Raw genomic sequence first — 25,716 nt, forward strand, 5'->3', positions numbered from 1 at the left:
CAAAAAGGCCAACAAGAGGAGTCTGTAGCTTATGAAAATCTAATTTGAAGTAAAATGGAAATATAGTTATGGCTATGGTCAACACTTCCAATCAACACCACAAAATTCCACACAAAATTAATTAGGAGTCTGTCAAAGGAAAAGAAAGCCTTGCGCTTGTAGATCACCTTTCATGACCTCAGGGCATCTCAAAATGCTGTACTGTCAATTAATTACTTTTGAAGTGTAGTCGCAGTCGTAATGTAGGGAAATGCAGCAGCCAATTTGTGCACAGCAAGCTCCCACAAACAACAATGAAATAAATGACCAGATCATCTGTTTGTTAAATAGCTGCACTTGTATCTCTTATTGAAAAGAACATTTCGAAGTACTCTATAATGTTCTTTTCACGAAGAAAGAACTTACTTTTATATAATACCTTTCACATCCTCAGGATGTCCCAACGCAGTTCACAGCCAATGGATTACTTTTGAAGTATAGACACACTGTTGCTACAAAAGCAAGTCCAGCAACCAATTTACACACATAAAACAAGACAAAGAACAGCTAGATAACAGAGAGTCTCTTAAATAATTTCCCATGTAGTTTTGTCATGATGGTCCAATATGCTGGTGCAACGGTGCTCCAATGCATTGAGTCTTGGTGTTCCTTAAGCCATGCTACTCCAATATACTGGGTGTTGGCGAGATATGCATAGGTTTATACCTGTAATTATCCACTTGAAAAACACCCAATCTTACCCATGCCAGAAGCAGGTTGCAAGAAGAGACTAGTACTTCTCTATAGGTAGGGATGGGAAAACTCAAGAAGGAATGAGTCTGCCATTTTTAAGTACTTACAGAGCAAGAAAAAGTGTGAAAGCTGAAAATTTTAAATAAAACAGAAAATACTGGAAATAGACTGCAGGCCCATCGGTTCTAACTTCCTGACAAAGGCTTGCTATCAGAAACATTAACATTTTTTTCCTTTCAGATACTATGTACCTCCAGCATTTTCTGTTTTTATTTCAGTGGCAGATCATTAGTGGAGGCATCAAGAATGGATATCAGCATTCATGCTAAAAAATGAACAATAGAAAATTACAAAATAGGTCCATATTTTTCTCATTTTGTCACACTTTCTGAATTTGTGTACTAAGAGGTTATATAACAAAACAATTATAAAAAGAAAAAGTGCTGTTGTGCTTTTACATCCTGCTGGCATTCACATATTATTTGCATGGCACAGTGTATTGCTAATATATTGAAGTACAAGGAAGACAACCTATTGATGCTGCAGACCAGGTTTTGCCCATTGTGGCGGTCATTTTGCCTGTACATATAGGTAAATTGTACATATGCTGTGCCGCAACTGGAAATTAATACTAACAGGTTTTCTTTGATGTCTTTCTGATTTTATCACACTTGATTACTGCTTTGTATTGTGATTATGTATGTTATACTTCTCACTGTTTAGAAAGCTTCTCATTATTTAGGTTATGAAAAACCTTAAGGCAGCTGAAAACAATAATGGGAGAGTTAGGGTACTAGAGGGATTAGCTTCATTGAGTTGAATTAACTTTTCTTGTTCTTGACTTCTTATGGATACCAAAATGTAAATATTTTACAACGTTCCGTAACATTATAGTTTTACATTTATTTCCATCCTTTTTATTTTGAATAATCTAAAAACTGAGTCAAGATTTGTAGAGGAATGGAGGTACAAAAATGGCTTAGTCAACTTTTTTGCTGGTCTTATTTCTGCTACTCTTTAGTGTGCCCATATGCTGGTGCTGTGTTGGAAGCTTTTACCAGCTGCAATACAGTATATCACCCCATGCAGCTCCCTGAACTGCAGCAGTAACAGTGGTGCTCCAAGGATGCATTACTGAAGGAATCCAAGTTTGGTACTACAGTACTCCATTTTTTTTATATTAGTGCCAGATTTAAGGTCTCTCTGTGGCAGTGCATGTATAATTTGTACATATACAGGTGTAACCTTGCATGCCTCAAAAACTTCCTTGCTAGTTGACATGTAAGTGGCAATGACATCACCTGGGGATGTGTTCACTGGTTGTATCACTCTAACCACTATGTCTGGGATAGCGTGGGAAAAAGAGTTAGTCTACACTAGGGCAGCAAATAGTTCAAAGACTGTGTTATCTGATGCTGTAAAATATGCAGCAAAATAAAATGAGGCCAGCAGAAAGTTATTCCAGACAAAAACATTTTTATATTAAAATGAAGGAATGGTCAGAATTTTTTTTTAAAGTTTGGTAATTGCCACGTTTCCAACTCATAATCTGTATGAATGGATATTAAACCAATGCAGTACAATATAATATGATGACAGAACCATTTATCATCAAAATTACACTAAGATAATCTTAAGTCCTTTCCAGGTCTGGCTCATCTTCTTGTAGCCCTCTGCGACTCACCATCTTTCCCCCTCCAACTATAAAATTCTTATCAAGGCCAATCATAAAGGAAGATTATGGTGAAAATATTAATGTACTGCTTGTTCCATTCATTAAGTAACCTGCAAAAATATCTGAACATCTGTACACAAATACCACCAAAGCTGTTTAATTTATAGTATCCATTTTGCTTTGCCTACAGAAACTATAATAACCTATGGAAATCACTGTGCTCTGTATATATCTCTTTGCACAAAGTTCAGTCTTTAAAAAAATAAATAGTAGAGCTTTTACAGTTCCCATAGATTCTAATGCATTATAATGTGTGTTTTTTTTTGGGGGGGGGGGGGGGAGTAAAGAGAAAATTAGGCACTTTGTAAAGAGACTGCAGAAAGGGAAAATCATGTTTCTTTCAATTTTAACCATGCCAGCTACAAAATGGATACTGTCTTTTCCTGGAAAGAGTTGAATGATTAATAATTATTGATGCTTACTGCTATCACAGACACTCCAGCTGTGGTGTTGCTAGCTTTGGGGCCTGTGTTGAAGTGTTTCTGTAACTTTCCAGCCACTGACAGTTGATACTCATTCTCTGGCAACCCATCATCCTACATGAAGAGAAGAAAAGTAAAGGCAAGGGGAGTCATTAAATGAAAAATATTTATTTTAGATACGTTTTGCACCACTCTTGAAAATTTCAACCTGACATCATAGAAACATAGAAGATAGGAGCAGGAGTAGGCCATTCGGCCCTTCGAGCCTGCTCCGCCATTCAATGAGATCATGGCTGATCATCCAAATTCAGTACCCTGTCCCTGCCTTCTCCCCATATCCCTTGATTCCTTTAGCCTTAAGAAATATATCCAACTCTTTCTTGAATATATTTAATGAACTGGCCTCCACCGCCCTCTGTGGCAGAGAATTCCACAGGTTCACCACTCTCTGGGTGAAGAAATTCCTCCTCATCTCCGTCCTAAATGGCTTACCCCTTATCCTTAGACTATGACCCCTGGTTCTGGACTCCCCGGCCATCGGAAACATCCTTCCTGCATCTAGTCTGTCCAGGCCTGACAGAATTTTATAGGTTTCGATGAGATCCCCTCTCAATCTTCTAAACTCCAGTAGTATAAGCCCAATCGACACAATCTCTCCTCATACGTCATTCCTGCCATCCCAGGTATCAGCCTGGTGAATCTTCGCTGCACTCCTTCCATGGCAAGAACGTCCTTCCTCAGATAAGGCGACCAAAACTGCACACAATACTCAAGGTGTGGTCTCACCAAGGCCCTGTACAACTGATGCAAGACATCCTTGTTCCTGTACTCGAACCCTCTTGCTACGAAGGCCAACATACCATTTGCCGCCTTAACCGCCTGCTGCACCTGCATGCTTACCTTCAGCGACTGGTGCACAAGAACACCCAGGTCTCTTTGCACTTCCCCTTCTTCCAATCTATTGCCATTCAAATAATAATCTGCCTTCCTGTTTTTGCCACCAAAGTGGATAACCTCACATTTATCCACATTATAGTGCATTTGCCATGTTTCTGCCCAATCACCCAACCTGTCCAAATCGTACTGGAGTTTCACGACATCCTCCTCACAGCATACCCTCCCACCCAGCTTTGTGTCATCTGCAAATCTGGAGATGTTACATCCAATTCCCTCGTCCAGATCATTAATATATATTGTGAACAGCTGGGGTCCTAGGACCGATCCTTGCGGTACCCCACTAGTCACTACCTGCCACTCGGAAAACGACCCGTTTATTCCAACACTTTGCTTTCTGTCCGCTACCAGTTCTCTATCCAAGTCAATACCTTGCCCCCAATCCCATGTGCCTTAATTTTGCACGCTAATCTCTTATGTGGGACTTTATCGAAAGCCTTCTGAAAGTCCAAATACACCACATCCACTGGTTCTCCCTTATCTATTTTACCAGTTATAGCCTCAAAAAATTCCAGTAGATTAGTCAAGCATGATTTACCTTTTGTAAATCCATGTTGACTTTGTCCGATCCTGTCACTGCTTTCCAAGTGCTCTGCTATTACATCTTTTATAATGGACTCTAGCATTTTCCCCACTACCGATGTCAGGCTTGCCGGTCTATAATTCCCCGCTTTTTCTCTACCACCTTTTTTGAATAGTGGGGTAACATTAGCTACTATTGCTTTTTCTGGCCAATTTATATGTCCTCTCCTTGGATCTTATGCTATCCCTAATTTCCCTTGTTAGCCATGCTGAAAATGGGAGCAGTAAGATTTGTACTTTATCTTTGTGCTCATCAAGGTAAGGAATGTAGAGTTGGGGAAGTTAACATTTTCCTATTTCAGGCACTCATTGTCAGCATCAAGCACTCCCAGGTCAGGTGTAGCACAGCTAGCTGCAGAGTGAAGTACCCTATTACTCTGCCCAACAACATGCCTAAAACTGAACATTATCACCCTCTACTAAACTAGTGACATTTCTAATTCTCAATTCAGTCTCCTTGTAGTAAATTAGTGCTAAAATAGGGGCATTTTTTTCCCGGTGATATGGAATTTTTCATTTTTTTCAGCCAGATGTTCAGTTGAGACGGGACTGCCCAAATTAATGTTACATGGAACCCCTAGAGCCACAAGAGTAGACACAGATTTCATCCATTTGGGATGTATTCAAATCCAGATCCCAGAAGTGAAAGGGAACTTCAACACTTCCCATTACTTCCAAGATTGTAATTTTTAAGATTTCAGCTCATAGCATAACTATCACATTTTGGTATCACAGCAGTTGCTGCTTTTAAGTGACACATGTGCCCTTATTTGTTTTCCTGCAATAATTATAATGGTTATAACATTTTCTAGATGGAAGGTTTGTTCCTTTTATCAGTATTGTTGACACTGACTTGGAAATAGTCATTGGGCCAGTAATTCCGGTCCCAACGCGTGAGTACGGACGGGGTACTCACGCGTGGGCCCGTTGGAAGTGCCGGATTTCAGCATGCACAGCGCATGTGCGGGAAACCGGCATTTCCTCCAAGGGGTTCAGAGGTCCAATGCGTGCGCGCAGGACTCTGCGCGCACGCGTTGAACTTCCTTCTTTTTGACAGGTTTGCCCGTGTGTAAGTGCCTGAACTTTTTAGAAATGTAAAAAGGAGGCGTAAGGACTTGATTCTTTAAGGTAAGTGGTCTATTATTTAAAATTATAAATTTTTTTCCACAGCTTTATTGTTTTTAAGGACTTTACAGTAAGGTAAGTTTATTTTTAGACCTGATTTCTTAAAAAATTATTTTTTTCAAAAATTTGATTAATTGTTTAAAATAGTTTTTTAAAGTTATTTATAGTTCATTTAATTAGTGGGATGTTTTTAAAAATTTTATTTAAAGTTTAAGTAGTGTTTTGGGCGCCCGTAGTTTTCATGAGTTTGACAGTTCTTACTATCAACTCATGAATGAAGTTTCCCCTCCCCTGATTGGCTGCCCAGTGCTCACCTGATCCCAGCCGGCACATCGCACTAACTACGCCGCTGGATCAGGCAAGCACAGTGCGCCGACAGCTGAACTGGGCCAGTGACAGGAATTCCAAGCAGTCCCAGGCTTCAGCTGTCGGCGCGCCGGGTAAGTGCACATCGGGGGCTTGCACGCGCGGCAAGCCCCCGATCCTAATTTCTGGGCCATTGTTTTCTCTTGGAGTCAGATTTGATATGATTTAATTCCTTTCATATTAAAAAATTCCAGGTAAGTGTGTTATTTTATTGAATTTCAGATGATATTTAGCTATTTTTTTTAAAGAATTGAGGCTTGGAGTTTCCGCCAGTACAATTCGCACCAAAGATCGGCCAAACAAGTGCAAATGACTGAGGAATTCCAAGTGCGAATTATGTCCAGCATAAATCGAGTTACCGCGATCTTTTGCACTAGTTTAAAAATCATCACGCTGGAAGCGGGCCCTGCCCACAAAACTGGCCACGCCCCCAGATCAAATTAATCACCATGGCGAGCTTCCACTAATTGCACCCGTTTGTGGGCTTTCAAAGGGGTTCTTAAAATTAAGCTTTTTCTTTAAGATGCAAGGGCACTAACAGGTACCTTCTAAAAGCTTTTAAATATAATTTTTACACCAATGTAACTAGTAAATAGTTCTGTATAGTTTTTAAAGTCGTTTTCAGTTGTTTAAAATCGGGTTATTCGTAGATGGTGAACTAGACACTCCAATTAAAAATGCTTATTATTTTGTGATAAACCTATTTTCAGCTGTATTAATAAAACTGCACCAGGTTACCACTCTTAAACATATCAAGGACTATTTTAAAAAGAAATTATGTTATAAAACGCTGTCTGATTGTGCTAGTTGGCGGACGATTTTACACTCGGCGATATGCAAATCAGTTTGAGTGAAAACCTGAGCAAAAAATTCACTTTGCAAAACCAGCGCAATTTTCAGGACAATTTGCGCCCAGATCGCCAATTGTGCCCAAAGCCGAAACTTTTGGCCCTATTCTTTAGAATCTATGAGTAACAAATGCAACTAATGAGATGTTACATAAAACATCAGTGCTGAATATCATGCAATAAAATTAGAAGAAATTAATATAATGAATTATCGACAACAGCTTGCATTTATAAAGCACCTTTAACAGAGAAAGGGGTCCCAAAATACTTGAGAAAGAGAAAAATAAAAAGGCAGTTAAAATCCTCTATGAATCGTCTACTGTGGGAAAATGAACACGTTCTGGTTAAAGTAATACAGGAATGTTAGCAAAGTTCTTAAAAGGTTCATTAAAAAAAAGGGACAAAGCAATATTTACAGAAATTATCTTGCCAGACTGGTTAACTTCAAATTGACAGTTCTTAGCTCAGTCGTAGTTGTTTGCTGTCTACTTCCTGGAGTATGGGAGTGGTCTTTAACAAATCATGAGCAGCAGGTTAGCATTATTATATTATTATAGTCCAACTATGTGCAGCAAATATTTTACATAGATTCGGTTGTCTCTTAAATCTTGCATGTTATTTTCAAGTTTATCATTTTTAAAATTGGAAATAAAAAAAAAGACAATTAGATAAATGTTTATCTGAAATTTCTTTAATTGGCACTGTTAGAAATAATCACACTCACATTGTGCCTCTACTGCCAAAATCCTTCCAATTAAAAATATGATTGTTCAAAAATATATATAAAACTGATTTCAAGCAAAATAGGACACTTGCTACCCTACCAGGATACTATTTTCCATATGGGCATTCTGAGCAAACTACATGTTTCTGTCCACCAATAGAATTATATAATTTACCAGAAATGCAATTTTCCATGATGTATTTTTAATTGGAATTTTTTTTGATGATAGACCCACAATATTCGCATATATGCTCCCAGCAATGCCAACGAAAGTGCAGTAATGTAAGCCAAGGCTAGGTAACCCCAGCATTGCGTAACAGTAGAATTTGAACCACAACATAAACACAAGCTTTTCCCAACCTTTTCACTGTTTATGTACATACTTTCTCCTCATTTCACATCTGTAGCATTTCTATGGGACAATGATTAACACAATAGCCTGGACATCATATCTATCACTCCAGCTGATCTGAAGATATGTGCTAAACCTACTATAGAGATGAAAGTATTGTACAGACCCATGCCAAGCCTAAAACTGAAATGAAGCATTCCGTCAAAGCCATCAGTAACATGTCTCAGAAGTCCATGGTAGAACATTCAGTAAACAAGACTTACATTCACCCAGGGGTGGTCCAACAACTGCTGTGCAGAATATCGCTGCTCTATATCAACCTGAAGCATCATGGTGATAAGCTCCTATAAAATAAAAGGGCAGATGGATTGTTATTTGAGTATACGTGTAGAGTTGAAGGATAATTATTCACCTAGACCAACAGGGGAGACATTTAGCAAGTGATTATTTACCATTCGAGTGTAACAGTACAATAATCCAAAATCCACTTGTTATTTGTAATTAGATATAATAAACTCCAAAAAAAAACCTTATTTTTATTCTACTTGTCATAACCTGGGCTCTACCAACCACACTACTTACTACTGGTTTGGGCACGCTATGTTAATTCGAACATAAGACATAGGAGGAGTAGGTCATTTGGCCTCTCGAGCCTGCTCCGCTATTTAATAAGATCATGGCTGATCTGATCTTGGCCTCAACTCCACTTCCCTGCCAACTCCCCGTAACCCTTGACTCCCTTACCTTTCAAAAATCTGTCTATCTCCACCGTAAATATATTCAATGACCCAGCCTCCACAACTCTCTGGGAAGAGAATTCCAAAGATTCACGACCCTAGAGAGAAGAAATTCCTCCTCATTTCCGATTTAAAAGGGTGCCCCCTTATTCCGAAATTATGCCCCTAGTTCTAGATTCCCCCACGAGGGGAAACATCTACCCTGTCAAGCCCCTTCAGAATCTTATATGTTTCAATAAGATCCCCTCTCATTCTTCTAAACTCCAATGAGTATAGGCCCAATGTGCGCAACCTTTCTTCATAAGATAACCCCTTCATCTCCAGAATCAACCTCGTGAACCTTCTCTGAACTGCCTCCAATGCAAGTATATCCTTCTTTAAATAAGGAAACCAAAACTGTACGCAGTACTCCAGGTGTGGTCTCATCAATGCCCTGTGCAATAGTAACAGGACTTCCCTACTTTTATACTCCATTCCCTTTGCAATAAAGGCCAACACTCCATTTGCCTTCCTAATTATTTGTTGTACCTGCATGCTAAATTTTTGTGATTCATGTATAAGGACCCCCAGATCCCTCTGTAGATCAGCATTTTGTAATCTCTCCCCATTTAAATAATAATTTGCTTTTTTATTTTTCCTACCAAAGTGGATAACCTTGCATTTTCCCACATTAAACTCCATCTGCCAGATTTTTGCCCACTCACTTAGTCTATCTATATCCCTTTGGAGATTCTTTGCGTCCTCCACACAACTTGCTTTCCCACCTATCTTTGTATCATCAGCAAATTTGGCTACATTACACTCAGTCCCTTCATCCAAGTCATTAATATAGATTGTAAATAGTTGAGGCTCCAGCACTGATCCCTGCAGTACCCCACTAGTTACAGTTTGCCAACCTGAAAATGACCCATTTATCCTGACTCTCTGCTTTCTATTAGTTAGCCAATCCTCTATCCATGCTAGTATATTACCCCCAACCCCGTGAACTCTTATCTTGTGTAGTAACCTTTTATGTGGCACCTTATCGAATGCCTTCTGGAAATCCAAATACACGACATCTACTGGTTCCCCTTTATCCACCCTGCTCGTTACATCCTCAAAGAACTCCAGCAAATTTGTCAAACATGATTTCCCTTTCATAAAACCATGCTGACTCTATTATGATTTTCTAAATGTCCTGCTATCACTTCCTTAATGATGGACTCCAGTATTTTCCCAATGACAGATATTTGGCTAACTGGTCAATAGTTGCCTGCTTTCTGTCTCCCTCCTTTCTTAAATAGGGGCATTACATTTGCGGTTTTCCAGTCCGCTGGGACCTCTCCAGAATCCAGGGAATTTTGGCAGATTACAACCAATGCATCCACCATCTCTGCAGCCACCTCTTTTAAGACTCTAGGATGCACGCCATCGGGTCCAGGGGACTTGTCCACCTTTAGTCCCATTAGTTTGTCTAGTACTTTCTAGTGATAGTGATTGTTTTAAGTCCCCCCCACCCCAATAGCCCCTTGATTATCCATTATTGGGATGCTTTTAGTGTCTTCTGCCGCGAAGACCGATACAAAATATTTGTTCAAGGTCTCCGCCATTTGCCTGTTTCCCATTATTAATTGCCAGCAGTAACTGCCAACTGTTCATAATTTCTCAGTTGTAGAGGGAAGCACGTTCAATGATCCTTTTACTAATATAAAGAAACTCTTTTAGTAGATATATAACTAAACATGTAAGACATCTCACTGTCCGCAACCTGTCACATTTTCATCTATGTTCAGATTGAAAATCTGTAGGATTTTAATGGCACAGCATATGGCAGACTTTAAAAAATATATAATGTAAACAGTGTAGGAAAGGTCATAGCATTCACTCAGCTTTCTGATATAAATGCAACTATGACTTCTTTCACTACTTTTCATTTGAAGCCACACTTCTGTTAATGGGGGCTTCAAAACCTTTGATTATTTTAGTGTTTCCAATCCTCCCAATCAATGTCTTCCATTACAGTGAAATTTGAAGAATGTAGCCCCATAATTGATACTGTCGCCAATTTCCCCCCAGTGATTCTGGAAGATTCACCAGAACAGTGGAATCATTCTGTAGATGGTTATAGATCATGGCTAAAACTCTGAGCTATTCTGAATAGCACGACTGGCTAGAGCTGAACTGAGCTGTGTTTAGCTTTGGGCAGGGCTGGGCAATTATTTCGGCTGGAGGGCCAATTAACAAGTTTTGGTGAGCTGTTGAGGGCCGCACACCGATGTTCCCGTTAAGCCGCGCAGTGGTCTGGAGGTCCTGTGCTGGCCGCTCAGTAGCTTTTAAATTAATAGCTGTGTAATTAGTACAGTAATGAGCACAATTAAATTGCTCACCAATTACCTAAAGTGCAGAGGGTATTAAGTTAGTGAATAAATATGTTAACTAATTTACTAATTATCAGTTAGTATAAATAATCAGTGTTAAATAAATAAATTTGAGATAATTAAAATGCTAATTAGTAAACACAAACCTGTTTTGCATTAATTAGTTAGGTGGTAGTTAATAACTGGTTAACAGGTATCATCCACTAGTCACCCCATCACTGGGGGTTAGATAAATGTAACCTGTTTTCAGGATGCTTCAGACACGATGAGACATGAGAATAATATCTGATGAATCTGATTTGATGTAGTCTGTCACATCTCCCTCAACAGTGTGATCAAACACCACGTGGTCTTATACAAACTCTCACAATGCTTCAGTAGAACAGATAGGCTGCTATCCGGTATCTATTCTCCTTGGCAATGAAATGAGGCAGCATCGGATTCCTTTTAGTCCTTGACGGACAGTGACGACGGGCCTGCGCTCTTCCCACCTACTGCACTCACCGCTCTCCACTGGTTTAGGGCCATGCTGCCGTCGGTAAAAGGCCTTCACCCGGATGGGTGTGGCCCAATCCAGGACTCCCAGCCGCCTTCTAGCTACCTCCGTATCTTTGCTTCCTGTTTCGAAGGCCCATTGCTAGACTCCCCTGCTGCATCTCAATGAACTGCCTCCTGACGTGGGGTGGGTCAGGTGCGGCGGACATTCGGCCCCGAAGCCAGGCCTTGGCAGGCCAGATTGATTCCATTGGTGGGCCGGGTATGGCCCGTGGGCTGTATTTGGCCCACCACTGGCTTAGGAGCTAAGCTGCTGTAACATATGTTTAGCTTAGCCTTGAATATGCTTAGTTCTTTAAAAGTGCAAAAAATTATAGGAAAATTAGAAATTTGTAAAAAATAATTGCTGAGCCAATTCCTGGCTTGTTAAGTGATTCCACATTGTGGGTCTATTCATCAATCTGCATTGTAACAAAGCATGTTTCTCTGAGATCCGATTCAAAGGTGGTGGGAATATACTATTCTGCTCTCTGAACCAACTAGGGCCAACTTTCACTACAGGCTACGCCATCCTCTTAGGTGCTTTTACTGTCGGGCAAAAATTTCAAGCCACCACAGTCACATATACATGTAGAACTTAATTTTTCTCATTTTAATTTAAATTAAAGCAACAATCAATGTTCTACATTAGTAAGTTATTACTTTGAATAATTTTAAGCTGGTTGAAATGTCTGTCTGGTCCTCTTGACAATGGCCTAGATATTCGTCTCGGGCGGTGGCGCAAAACGGGCGGTATTGGATCAGCCGCCCGTTATACGCTGCGCCTAATCTTTAGTTCCTTTGACTGCAATGGAACTGAGTATCAGGCACTGCGCCTAACGGGCAGCCAATCCGATACTGCCCCTGCCCTAGACGAATTTCTAGCCCAACACGTTTTGCTGAGTAAATGAAAAATTCTCTGATGCTGTTTGCTAAAACATGAAATATTGTTCAAAATCCACTCAGCTCAGCCAGTCAAATTTGATATAATTACTAATGGCAATACATTATACTAATTATACCCATAGCCATTCTAGTGCAGTTACATCCTGTCCTTCATTACATATAAACATTTTAGACATCAATATTAAATTGAGTTAGGCCAAAGGGAAGTCTAAATTTTGTATCCAGGTAAATGAGCTCAATTAAATTAATTATTGATTTATGATCCCATCAGTGTCATCTCTGTCATGGGATCAGTAATCTTCACTGATAGCATGGAAACAGCCATATTATCCACATACTCTCCTAATTCTCTGCACTCACTTAAATCAATGATGTTTACACTGAATTCTTTCATCCATTATTAAAGGGTTGCCATTTTTTAGTAAAATATTGTGCAAGAAGCAATGCAATATTAATCCACAATAACATTATTTTTTTTAATGCAGTAATTGGCTTGGGAACATGCTTGTGTTGTCGGTTGCTGTAGTGTGCATGTTTCCTTTAGCAGTTTTCAAAACAAATCACATATTCAAGTTTTATATGATGCCAAAGACTGCAGTATCACTTCTGTTTTCCCAGTGCAAAGGGAAGCCACATTTACATTGTCTGCTCGCTTCATTGTGAAGATGAGATCAGAGCTCTGTGCAAATGTATTCAAATGCTCATCTGGACCACTGCTCACTGGATTCCAAGTGCTGGTGACACAAGAACAGCCCAGTGGAGACTCCCCATCTGATTGTTCCTTCCCCACCCATGCAGAGGCACCTGGCCTCCTGCAGCAGATTGGCTGAGATTGTAACTCAGCTGAGTGGTAGATTGACTCTGTGTCTTATCAGTCTGCAGCTTCGTATATTGGTGTCAAAATGAAGTGCATCCCGACATCACCCAGTTTCAGTGTGCTCTGATGTAATGGAAAGGGACACAATTAGCCTGTGTAAGTCAGTGCCTTCAAGAAATGTTTAGAGAATGGCACTGTGTAAGAGATAAGAAAAAATGGAATGAGTAAAATCCTTTAAAATCATCAAACTTGTTCCTTCCATAAACTACACACAAATTGCCAGGTTATGGACCTTTTAACACATGGAATAAACAAAGATAACGGTCTATTTTTACCTGCGCCCCCAAAGGTAAATATAGGAATAGAAGAAGGAACATGAGAACTTTTCAATTGACCTAGCCCCAACAGCTTTTTGGGGGAGAGTTTTCCAGATTTCCACTACCCTTTGTGTAAGAACTGCTTTCTGACATCACCCCCTGAACGACTTAGCTCTAATTTTAAGATTATGCCCCCTTGTGATGGACTCTCCCACCAGAGAACATAGTTTCTCTCTGCCTATCCTATCAGATCCTTAAATGATCTTAAACACCTAAATTAGATCATCCCTTAATCTTCTATATTCAAGGGAATACAAGCCTAGTCTATGGAACCTGACCTCATAATTTAACTCTTTCAGCCCAGGCAGAAACATTCATTCTCTCCTGATGTTAAAATGACTCAAAGTAAATTTATAAAGTTCCCAGAAGGTCCAATTAAACATAGCTTCACACTGGATGGAATTATACTGTAACCCAGTGTAAAACTCGAGTGTTGTGTGACTGCTTACTAGAGGTGGTCTCACACCTTCCAACTTCAGTATGTTTGGGAGTTAGGTTCTGATCTGACACCGAGTACAGTACCTCTTTCACATTCACGCACGGTTGAATTGTAAAAGTGGCAGCAAGACTAAATGTTTAGGTTGCATGCAAGTCCTTAAATTCAAATGGGGTTTCTTGTTAATATTAGCAGATACTCACTTTTGCAGAGCCAGAAATATTGTCCCAATATGGTGATGGAAATTCCTGATGCCCCATCAATATCTGGTCAAACAGGACATCCTGATCATTGCTGTGCCTGTAAATAACATCATACCTCATTTTAATTACTGACACTTTTCATAATCTTTTGAAAGATTTTGTCAATTTAATAAAATAGGTAAAAGAAAGTTGAAGATATAAAATTAATTTAAAAATACATTTAGTACATTTTTAACCACAATGGAATGCTCACTACTTTCAAAAATAAACCTCCAAATTAGTGATTCAAAAGTACTGATGGGTAGAGAATGTACTGTGGCGCATTTTTGGTTGGTTCTGCTAAGAAAACATCTATACTTTGCAAATACTGCATCATCGTCCCTTTTAGGAGCAATCTAGTTCTCAACTTTCTAGCGCAAAGGAAAATGGACGCCATGTAAAAGGGAGAGAGGGAACAGAAAGGCTCGGAAGGGATGGAGAGGTAGGTAGCCAAAAACACAGTTTAAAAAAAAAGTTTTTAGGAGGCTTTTAAGAGAAGGAGAGAGGTGCTAGGGGGATGTATGTAGGGAGGGTTTTCCAAAGGACAGGAGCAGGTGGTTATAATAGTGGTTACTGATAGTGGAGTTGAGTGAATAGGAAGTAGGTGTCTGAGGAGTGAAGGGTGTGCAGGATGTGCCAAAAATAGGAGTGATGAGAGTGGAAGATATGTTCTGGGTAAGGGCATGGCTAAAGCATTCTGAAACTTGTAGAGGACAGAGAGGGAGAAAGCTCAGAGGCCTAGAATTTCAGTATAGCCAGTTTTGGGGCGCTAACCTTAGCGCCCGCCCGAAGTTAGCGCCCGCCCCAAAGTAGCGCCCCGTTGCCGGAAATTCAGTGGCTTCGCCCTAAGAGGTTGTTGGAGCGCTAAAAGAGGCGTTCCACTACTATCTTTAGGCGCTAAGCCGGCGGTCCAGAGGGATAGCGCCCAGGCGGGGCGCAGCGCGGGTGCGGTCATTTTTTGACTGACAGCAGACCCCGTGGCGCTGACCAGCTCTTAAAGGGGGAAGGGACGAATTGGTCTGCTGCCACGCCCTGCACACTGCAGCCTTGCAAAGAGGCCTCAACACTGCTGCTCAGCCCCAGGGAGTCATGGCAACGCCAGAGAAGGCCCGTGAGCGTGCCCTGCGCTTCTCAGAGGGTGATCTGGACATAATGGTCACAACTCTGGAGCAGAGGCGCAGGATCTTGTTCCCAGAGAGTGGGAGGAATCCAACCCACCACGACTACACCAGAGCCTGGAAGCAGATCGCCCAGAGGGTGACGTTCACCGGCGATGCCCCCAGGACCCACAAACAATGTCGTAAAAAATACAACGACCTGACCAGGATTGTCAGGGTGAGTACCCTTTCCAGTCTCCTCCTCATTCTTGCATGTACACCTGACATGATGGGCAAAGGGAGCTGAAAGTCCTAATGGCCAGCCCTCAGCCAGCAGCATTGGGACAGTCATGAGCATCAATTGGCCATTCTGCACTCTGGCCCAGCTATTCCACCATGGGAGGCAGTGCACATGACATCAGGGCTACACTCTGGCCAAGCTATTCCACCATGGGAGGCAGTGCACACTACATCAGGGCTACACTCTGGCCAAGCTATTCCACCATGGGAGGCAGTGCACACTACATCAGGGCTACACTCTGGCCAAGCTATTCCACCATGGGAGGCAGTGCACACTACATCAGGGCTACACTGCGCACTTACAGCCCGTCCTTTCTCTTGCAGGCTAAAGTTACGTATAATCGCCAGGCCCATGCCAGGGCCAGGGGAGGCCGCGCAAAGCTGCAGAAGCTCACTCGGCTGGAGGAGCGTGTGTGTGTGTGCTCATGGGAGCCCGTCTGATCGTGCGCACAGCGTGCGGAGTAGCCGACCCTCCACTGCCCGGCAATGGTAAGGACCTCGCCTTTTGGCCCTCTCGCTTCGCACTTGCGCATCCGAGCTACCTCCTTTGCCACTGTCCCACCAATGCGCTGAATGCCACCAGTCCTAACTCCCTCGCTGACGCCGTCTCCTCACTCTGAAGCTACTCTTGTGCATTCCTGCTTTCAGCTGGTGACGACCAGGACCCTGAAGCTGCCAGTGACAGCCCCTCCGAGCAGGAGGAGGAGGAGGAGCAAGCCGGACCATCGGGGGAACACTCAGGTCCCGCCGGAGAGGACAAAAGGCTTGACACGTCCTCACTGGACGAGTGCCTGGAGGAACTGTCGCAGGGGAATGCAGCTTCTGGGACCAGTGGCGTCCAGCCACCCAGGAGCCGTGCGCGTGGCCCGCGGCCTTCCCCCCAAAGGGGGGAAGGATCAGAGGGGAGTGCTGCTGATCGGCACACTCGCCGCCACCAACGTGGCAAGGTTCCCCTAGTTCGGCCCCCTCCTCCCCAGCGGGAGAGTCGCGACTCCAGTCTGGACACCTTCACCTCGGAGGAGGTGCGGAAGCTGGATAAGATGGCCGAGGATTCGGACCGGCGCCACACGAAGCTCATGAGCGTGGTGGGGCGCATGCCTGAGGCCATCGAGTCGCTGGCGACCAGTGTGCGCGAGTTCGGGGCAGCAACTGCCGCGAGTGGCCGCATGCTGACTGATGCCGTCAAGACCCTGGCGGGTGTGATGCGGGCGCACACCAGGACAACAGGGGCACTCACTGCTGCCACACGCGCTCTCTCAGGCAGGCATCGCCAGGGCAGCCGCCGCGCTGGAGCATCCCAGCGAGCCGCCCCTCGGCTGATTGTTGCGGATCCTGCAGTGTGGGCCCGGCCGAATGCCAGCGCGCCACAGCACCAGCCAGCCCATCCCAGACGCCAGCTGGCCCACATTGCGCCATCTGTCGCCGCCATTCCCCCACTGGGGCGTCAAGGGCAAGCGGCTGGAGCTGATGTTGGCCAGGCTCAGGTGCGCCACTCAGCAGACGGCCCCTCGAGGCCCAAATGCCGTGTAGGCCGCCCCCCAGCGGCATCTGGCAGAAGGACATCTGAGCCTCAGGCGCCTTCCCCCAGCCTCGCAGCAGCCACTGGGCAGAGCTTGCGAAGGAGCAGCAGGCCGGGCAGGGGAGGCAAAAGGCTGGGCAAGGTCTCGCCCTCGCGGGCCACTCAGTAGAGGGTGTGGCCAGCTTTCGTTTTATATGGCGGTGGCCATCTTTCTTTTGCCCATGGTTGTTTGGTTCGTGGGCTTTTTTTTTGCGTTAGGCCGAGGTTGAGGTCCGGGTTGTACAAATGTGGAGTGACTCCTCCCCAGTTTGTGGGAGTGAGTCGTTTGTTGGGCTTTTTGTTGGGCCCGTTCATTGTTTTTGGGGATTCATGTGGGAAGGGGTTTTCATTTTTGTGTAATAAAAATTTATCTTTATTCATGCAGTCTCCATGGTTGTTCTTCTTAGTGTTTGTTGGCTTCGCCGGCTGAGGGCTTGCGGAGCGGCTGCATTCATCTTCCCTCATGGCCCCAAGGCATTCCCTGACAGGGGGCTTAGAAGTACCGTGTAATAAGGTGGCGTCGCGCGGCCCTTGGCCCTGGTCGCTCCCTCCTGGGAACGTACTCCTGCACCTCCTCCTCCTCCTCATGCTCCTCCTCCTGAGGTGCTGCTCCAACGTCAGGTGGCAGTGCCTGAGTCCTGCGGATAGCCAGGTTGTGTAGCATGCAGCAAACTACCACAAATTGGGAGACCCGGTCCGGCGAATACTGGAGAGCTCCTCCGGAGCGATCATGGCAGCGGAACCGCTGCTTGAGGACCCCAATAGTTTGCTCGATGATGTTGCGGATGGTTTGATAGCTCTCGTTGTAGGCCTCTTCAGCAGCGGTCCTGGGCGCGCGGAGCGGGGTCATGAGCCAGGTACACAAAGGATAGCCTTTGTCCCCGAGTAGCCATCCTCTTGGGGGAGGCTGTGCCTCGAACATGTCATGCACAGTACTCTGCCGCAGGATAAAGGCATCGTGGCTGCTGCCTGGGAAGCTGGCATTGACAGCCATGATGCGCTGCTTGTGGTCACACACCAGCTGCACATTCAGAGAATGGTAGCCCTTCCTGTTGCGATACTGCTCGCCATGCTCCAGAGAGGCCCGCAAAGCCACGTGCGTACAGTCAATGGCGCCCTGCACCAAGGGGAAGTCCCCGAGTCTGGCAAATCCCAATGCGCGCTGATGCTGGCTCTCCAGGGCCATGGGGAAGGAGATGAATTGACTTCTCCTTCTGAACAGTGCTTCGGTCACCTGGCGGATGCAGCGATGTGCGCCGTACTGGGAGATGTTTGCTATGTCCCCAGCAGCGGATTGGAAGGAGCCGGTGGCATAGAAGTTCAATGCCACCGTCACCTTCACTTCCACCGACAGAGACGTCCTGCACCTGAGCTTTGGCCGCAGATCTCTGCGAAGCAGGTGGCAGATCTCTGCAATCACCTCCTTTCAGAATCGGAGCCTTCTAACACATCGCGCGGCACTCATGTTTAGGTAGGAGCGCTGCTGGCGGTATAGCCTGACTGGGTAAGGCCTACGTGGCCGACGCCTGTAGCCCCCTCTGCCTCTAGCCAGGGCTGCCCCTCTCACAATGCGTCTGCGAGCCCTACGGACATGGCGCTGCAGCTCCGCGTTGGCACCCCATGCAACCCCCATCAAATCCTGGCAAACACTCAAATTTCCAAAAGGCCACTTGCAGCGCTCTGGCCTGAGTCCAAAAATACCCGAGCTGTTGCTGCTTGAAACCAGTTAGCTATCCTCCTTGTTGTGTGTCCAGAAATGCGTTGCACTAGAGTGTTTGCTGAAAAATGGCTGGCCTTTATACTGGAGGGCACGTCCCCTTTAATTTGCGCCCCCCGGAGCCCGTGCTGGTTGTGTTGCGTTCCTTTTTTCAAACGCTCCGGCCGCCAGCCGCACAATGGGGCGGTGCGACTGAAGTTTGGAATCGGGGCGGCCAAAGGGCGTTGCACGAGGATGTGACGTCATTTTCTGCGCGCGCATCCGGGCAGGCGCTAAACTTTGCGCCAGCACTAACGGCCAACTTAATGTGGGGCGAGGCGCAAACTGCGCTGCGCCCGGGCGCTACACGCATAGCGCCTGGAAATCACTTCTCTTAAGGCGCTAACTGCTGGCGCAAGCAACTGAAAATCTAGCCCAGAGAGTTTTAGAGAAAGCGAGCTGCAAGGTGATTTTGGCAGCAATGGGGGAAAGGCTATGGTAGTGGCTTTAATGCTTTATCATTGATATTGTCTTTAGCAGTCTGTTCGGAATGCAAAGTAACCTAATCAGTACACCTTATTTCAATTTGAAATCTACATTAATTTGCAATCATGGCAGGGAAGGTTTAGTGAAAGAATCAGAATTGTGTGCTCACTACCTGTATTTGAGGCTATCGAAAGCGCCAGTTTGAGTGTTATATTGAGATTATATTGAGAGATCTATTTAGATATTTCTAATTATATTTTGGATGAATTCTGAGTCAGTTGCTATCTGCTTATCTTCTAAGAAATTGCAACTTCAGGTCTTAAGTATTGTAACATGAAAGAATCGAATCTGGATTTGAATATTTAGTTTTGAAAATGACTGCTTTTATCTCTGTGCGGAACAGCTTCTGGCTCTTTGGTGCAGTCATGAAACAGGACACAAAGGTATTCAGCAGTCACTCTTCATTGAATCATGTCCTTAATTCATGACATATTTTGCTGCCAGGATTTCACTGTTTTCAACCAGAGAAAAGACAGCCTTTAATAATGATTAGGTTCTGAGCATCTTTCCTAAAAAGGGCCAAGTGGAATTTGTAGATTGGTGTTAATAATTACTAAACATTAAGGCCTAGAAATTCAGTATAGCCACTTTTGGGGCGCTAAAGTCGGGCAGCCGCTAAAGTTTGCGCCCGGCGCAAAGTCGCGCCCCCTTTGCCGATATTCAGTCGCATCGCCCCAAGAGGTTGCTGCTGCGCTAAAACAGGCGATGCACGACTATCTTTAGGCGCTAAGCCGGCGGTGCTGAGCGATACCCCCGAGGCCGGGCGCAGCGCAGGTGCGGCGAGTTCTTGATTGACGGCAGACACTCTGGCGCCGGTCAGCTTTTAAAGGGGGAGGGTCGATTTGTTTGCCTGCCACGCCCTGCACACTGCAGCCCTCAACCTAGGCCTGACCACTTCAGCTTCACCTGCACAACGCCCAGGGCAATGGAGAAGGCCAGGGAGAGAGCGCAGCGCTTCAGCGACGGTGACCTGAGGCTGCTGGTTGGCGGAGTGGAGTGCAGGCGCCATGTTCTGTTCCCAGAAGGTGGCAAGAGGCCGCTGCCCAGCGCCTACCGGAAAGCCTGGAGGGAGGTCTCCAACAGGGTGTCTTCCAACAGCGTGGTTGCCAGGACTCCTGTGCAATGCCGGAAGAAGTTCAACGACCTCACTCGGGTTGTCAGGGTGAGTACCCTTTCCAGTGTCCTCCTCATCCCTGCATGTGCACCTCACTTTATGGGCAAAGGGACCTGAAAGCCCTAATGGCCAGCCCTCATCCAGCAGCTATGGGACTGGCATGCAAATCACTTGCACATTCAGCACTTTACACACTGTACAAGCTATTCGACCATGGGAGGCATTGCAGACAAGATCAGGGCTACACACTGTCAGGGCCAGTCCACCATGGGAGGCATTGCAGACAAGATCAGGGCTACACACTGTCAGGGCCAGTCCACCATGGGAGGCATTGCAGACAAGATCAGGGCTTCACACTGTACAAGCTATTCGACCATGGGAGGCAGTGCAGACAAGATCAGGGCTTCACACTGTACTTAGAGGCTGTCCTTTCTCTTGCAGGCCAAGGTGGCGCACAATCGGCGCAACCGAACTGAGACCGGGGGAGGCCGTCCTGACCTCAAAGAGCTCTCCGACCTCGACCAGCGTGTGGAGCGCATTATGGCAGGCCGGCTGATTGGCTCCATCGCCAGTGGAGATGCCGACCCTGTTCTGGGCACCAATGGTAAGGGCATCACCTTTTGGACCTCTCTCATTCCACTTGCGCCTCAGATCAGCATCCTTTGCCACTGTCCGACCAATGCAGTGAATGGCAGCACTCATGCCTCCCTCGCTGCTGCCCTGTCCTCACTCTAAAGCTACTCTTGTGCCTTCCTGCTTTCAGATGGTGAATCGCCAGGTGAGGAGGCGGGCCCTCAAGCTGCCACTGTCAGCCCTTCGGAAGACGAGGAGGAGGAAGAGGAAGCCGGCCTATCAGTGCCAGCCTCAGCCGCGCCAGCCCATGGCGATGTAGGGGACACGTCTTCCCTGGAGGGGAGCCGGGGGGAAGGGTCGGAGGAGAGTGAAGCTCCGGGGCCCAGTGGCCTGCAGCAACGCGGGAGGGGTGGGGAAGTTCGGCGGACTTCTCCCCAGAGGGTGAGTGCGGCCTCCAGTCCTGCGACGGTCAGCGCAGAGGAGGTGCGCCTCCTAGAGGAAATGGCCGTCCAGGCTGAGCGCAGGCACACTGAGCTCATGGCTGCAGTGGCAAGGATGCCTGACTCCATAGAGTTTCTGTCAAGGAGTGTGCAGCAATTCGGAGCAGCACAGGCCAGGAGTCTGCAACAATTCAGTGCAGCACAGGCCAGGAGTCTGGAACAATTCAGTGCAGCACAGGCCAGGAGTCTGCAGGACTTCGCGGCAGCACAGTCGGCTTCTAGCCAAGTGCTCAGTCGTGCCGTCCATTCACTGGCTGGTGTCATGCGGACACAGACCAGGGCCACACGGGCACTAACTGCTGCCACCCTCACTGGATCAGCCAGGCATCGCCAGGGCACTCGCCGCGCAGCAGCAGCCCAGCAGTCTGTTCTTCAGCTGTTTGCTGCGCATGCTGCAGTGCTGGCCCATGCGAGTGCCAATGTCTCAGGCGACCAGCGAGCACCTGCGATCTGCAAGGTTGCCACCATTCCTGCAGCCGACACTGCCACTCCGCCATTGCAGCTGCCACGAGCTGCTGGACAGACTGCTGCCGCCCAGCCAGAGTTGGAGCAGTCAGCAGCCGGCCACTCCAAGGCCAGAGCTGGTGCAGGCCGACCCCCAAGGGCATCTGCCGTCTCGCCATCTGCCCCTCAGCAGCCTTCCCCCAGCCTTGCTGCAGCCACTGGGCTCCCATTGAGGAGGAGCAGCAGGGCGGGCAGGGGCCAGGCAAGGATGCGCAAGGCATCGCCCTCGCAGGGCAAAAAGTAGAGGTATGCACAAATGCCTGGTGCTTGTTGTAAGGCCGAGACTGGTGCAGTTGTTTTTGTGTAAGGCCGAGACTGGTGTCTTTCTTTCTTTTTGTAAGGCCGAGACTGGTGTCTTTCTTTCTTTTTGTAAGGCCGAGACTGGTAGTTTTGTGTTTTTGGAGGGGGCTTCTCCACATGAGCATATAATGTGGGAAGGGCAGAGGTTTACAATAAATTATTGTTGTTAAATTGCAGTGTGCATGGTTAAGTCCTGGTTGCCCTGCTCGGCTGAGGGCTTGTGGAGCGGCTACATTCATCTGCTGACATTGGCACAAGCCATTCCCTGAGAGGGGGCCTAGAACCGACGTTCAATAAGCCGGCGACGGGCGGCCCTTGCACTTTGTGCCTCCCTCCTGTGCTGGTCCTCCTCCTCCTGAGGTGGTCCTCCAATCTCTGGTGGCAGTGCCCGAGTCCTGCGGATAGCCAGGTTGTGCAGCATGCAGCAAACGACCACGAAATGGGAGACTCGCTCCGGCGAATACTGTAGGGCTCCACTGGAACGATCCAGACAGCGGAACCGTTTCTTCAGGACGCCGATTGTTTGTTCGATGATGTTCCTGGTCGCTTGATGGCTCTCGTTGTATCCCTCTTCAGCAGGGGTGCTGGGCGCACGGAGCGGGGTCATCAGCCAGGTACACAAAGGATAGCCTTTGTCCCCGATAAGCCATCCTCGTGGGTGAGGCTGTGCCTGGAACATGTCTGCCACAGAAGTCTGTCGCAGGATGAAGGCATCGTGGCTGCTGCCTGGAAAGCGGGCATTGACAGCTAGGATGAGCTGCCTGTGGTCACACACCAGCTGGACGTTGAGCGAATGGTAGCCCTTCCGGTTGCGGTAATCCTCGGCATTCTCCAGAGGTGCCCGCAAAGCCACATGCGTGCAGTCAATGGCGCCCTGCACCACGGGGAAGCCCGCGAATGCTGCAAAGCCCATTGCACGCTGTTGCTGCTTGGCAAGGGCCATGGAGAAGGAGATGAACTGACGTCTCCTTTTGAAAAGGGCATTGGTCACCTGGCGGATGCAGCAATGCACGGCGAACTGGGAGATGTTGGCAATGTCCCCAGTAGCGGATTGGAAGGAGCCGGTGGCATAGAAGTTGAGAGCCACCGTCACCTTCACCGACAGAGACGTCCTGCTCCTCAGCTGTGGCTGCAGATCACCGCCAAGCAGCTGGCAGATCTCTGTGACCACGTCCCTTCTGAATCGCAGCCTCCGAACACACTGCTCATCAGACATGTTGAGATAGGAGAACTGCTGGCGGTATACCCTGGGTGGGTAAGGCCTCCTTTCCCGACGCCTGTTGCCCCCTCTCCGTCTAGCCAGGGCTGCCACTCTCTCACGGCGTCTGTGAGCCCTTTGGATGTAATTGAGAAAGCCAGCGTTGACACCCATTGCAGCCCCCATAATATGCTGGCAAACAATGAGATGTCAATGAAGGCAAAGACTAGTGGAAAGCTGTGGCCTGAAGCCACAAGTACCTGTCCGAGTGTTGGGCCAAAGCAGAAAGCTCTCTACCTTGGTCTCTCTCCAAAGATCCGTTTCACAAGAAGGAGTGCTGCAAAATGGCAGCCTTTTATAGTGCAGGAGGAGTGCCCTTTAATTTGCGCCCCCCGCGCCCCGCATCGGCTGAGCACCGTTCCACTCTAACAGTCGCTAGGGGCGCCAGGCGCACAATGGGGCGGCGCGACTGAAGTTCCGGTTGGGGGCGCACAAAGGGCGTTGCACGAGGAAATGACGTCATGATCTGCGCGTGCAGCTGAGCGCGCGCAAAGACTTTGCGCCGCCGCTAAATCTCTAGTGAAGTTGGGGCGAGGCGCAGATCGCGCTGCGCCCGGGCGCTAGCCGCCTAGCGCCCGACATCTACTCCTCCTAAGGCGCTAACGGCTGGTGCAACCAACTGAATTTCTAGGCCTAAGGCTCAAAATTACACAAAAGCTATTTTGTTCAGAAGGAATAGACTGATCTAGATGCCACTTCTGGCTTGGTGTGTAAATACGCATGATGCAATACAGTCATACAGAACAGAAAGCTCTTGGGTTCGATCCCTGATTTGTGATGAGTAAGCTGATCACAGCTGGGGTGGTAGTGGGGTTCTACAATTGAACTCAGTGATCCCATACTTAAAAGAGGAAGAGTCAAGTATGGAAATTTCCACCAGGGTTGCTATCCAGCGACCCTTACTGGAAAATGTGCACATCAGGTTAGAGCATAATTGGGCTGAACTGTGATGACTACATATTCTAAAGGCACCCACTCTCTAGGTTCAAATATGAAGAATGGCTGCTGGTGTTCATGGAACTACCCAGCAACAGTTTGTGCCTTTAAAAGAGAGGAAAAAAATGCTATATAATTTTGTTATACAAATGTCACAGTCACAAATGATGCGTTTAAACTGGAATCAATGGAGTGTAATGACTACCAACATTAGAAATAAAAAATAAATTTCTAAAGTGCTTTAGAGCTAAAGAATTATTTTGAATTGTAGTCATTGTTGTTATGTAGGCAAGCGCAGCAGCTAATTTGTATGTCCACAGATCCCTGAAGGTAGCAGGACAGGTAGATAAGGTGGTTAAGAAGGCATATGGGATATTTTCCTTTATTAGCCAAGGCATAGAATATATGAGTAGGGAGGTTATGCTTGAACTGTATAAAACACTAGTTAGGCCACAGCTAGAGTACTGCGTACAGCTCACCACATTACAGGAAAGATATGATTGCACTAGAGAGGGTACAGAGGAGATTTACAAGGATGTTGCCGGGTGCAGAGAATCTTAGCTATGAGGCAAGATTGGATAGGCTGAGGTTATTTTCTTTGGAACAGAGGAGGCTGGGGGTAGACTTAATTGAGGCATATAAAATTATGAAGGGCATAGATAGAGTGTATCCCTTAGCAGAGAGGTTAATAACCAAGGGGCATAGATTTAAAGAAATTGGAAGAAGGATTAGAGGGGAGTTGAAGAGAACTTATTTCACCAAGAGGGTGGTAAGGGTCTGGAACTCACTGCCTGAAAGAATGGTAGAGGCAGAAACCTTCATTGCATTTAAAAAGCACTTGGATATGCACTTGAAGAGCCGCAACCTACAGGGCTACAGACCAAAAGCTGGAAAGTGGGATTAGGCTGGATAGCTCTTTTTCGGCCGGCACAGACATGATGGGCTGAATGGCCTCCTTCTGTGCCGTAAATTTCTATGATCTATGATTCCAATTTGTGCAGTGCAAGGTCTCTCAAACATCAGTAAGATAAATGACCAGTTAATCGGTCTCTGGTAGTATTAGTTGAGGGATAAATGTTGGTCAGGAC

The 25,716-nt window shown here is 46.3% G+C and overlaps 1 protein-coding gene across 4 annotated transcripts in view; it reads right to left on the minus strand.

Annotated features, from left to right (window-relative positions):
* LOC147111946 (serine/threonine-protein kinase DCLK1) overlaps positions 1-25,716 on the minus strand; it is a 508,995-nt gene that overhangs the window by 34,155 nt on the left and 449,124 nt on the right. For all 4 annotated transcript variants that reach the window (XR_015079783.1, XM_085999354.1, XM_085999356.1 and 1 more), the window contains 3 exons: positions 14,208-14,304; positions 8,104-8,184; positions 2,890-3,003 (listed from right to left, as the gene is read on the minus strand). Coding sequence is in view for 3 of the 4 variants with exons in the window: in XM_085999354.1 (XP_085855480.1) it covers positions 2,890-3,003; positions 8,104-8,184; positions 14,208-14,304 (292 nt within the window). In the remaining variant the exon portion in view is untranslated. The remainder of the gene's footprint in view (positions 1-2,889; positions 3,004-8,103; positions 8,185-14,207; positions 14,305-25,716) is intronic.

Source organism: Somniosus microcephalus, chromosome 10 (assembly GCF_052327205.1).
Source record: "Somniosus microcephalus isolate GS21.2 chromosome 10, FLI_Smic_1.0, whole genome shotgun sequence".
Taxonomy (NCBI): Eukaryota; Metazoa; Chordata; class Chondrichthyes; order Squaliformes; family Somniosidae; genus Somniosus; species Somniosus microcephalus.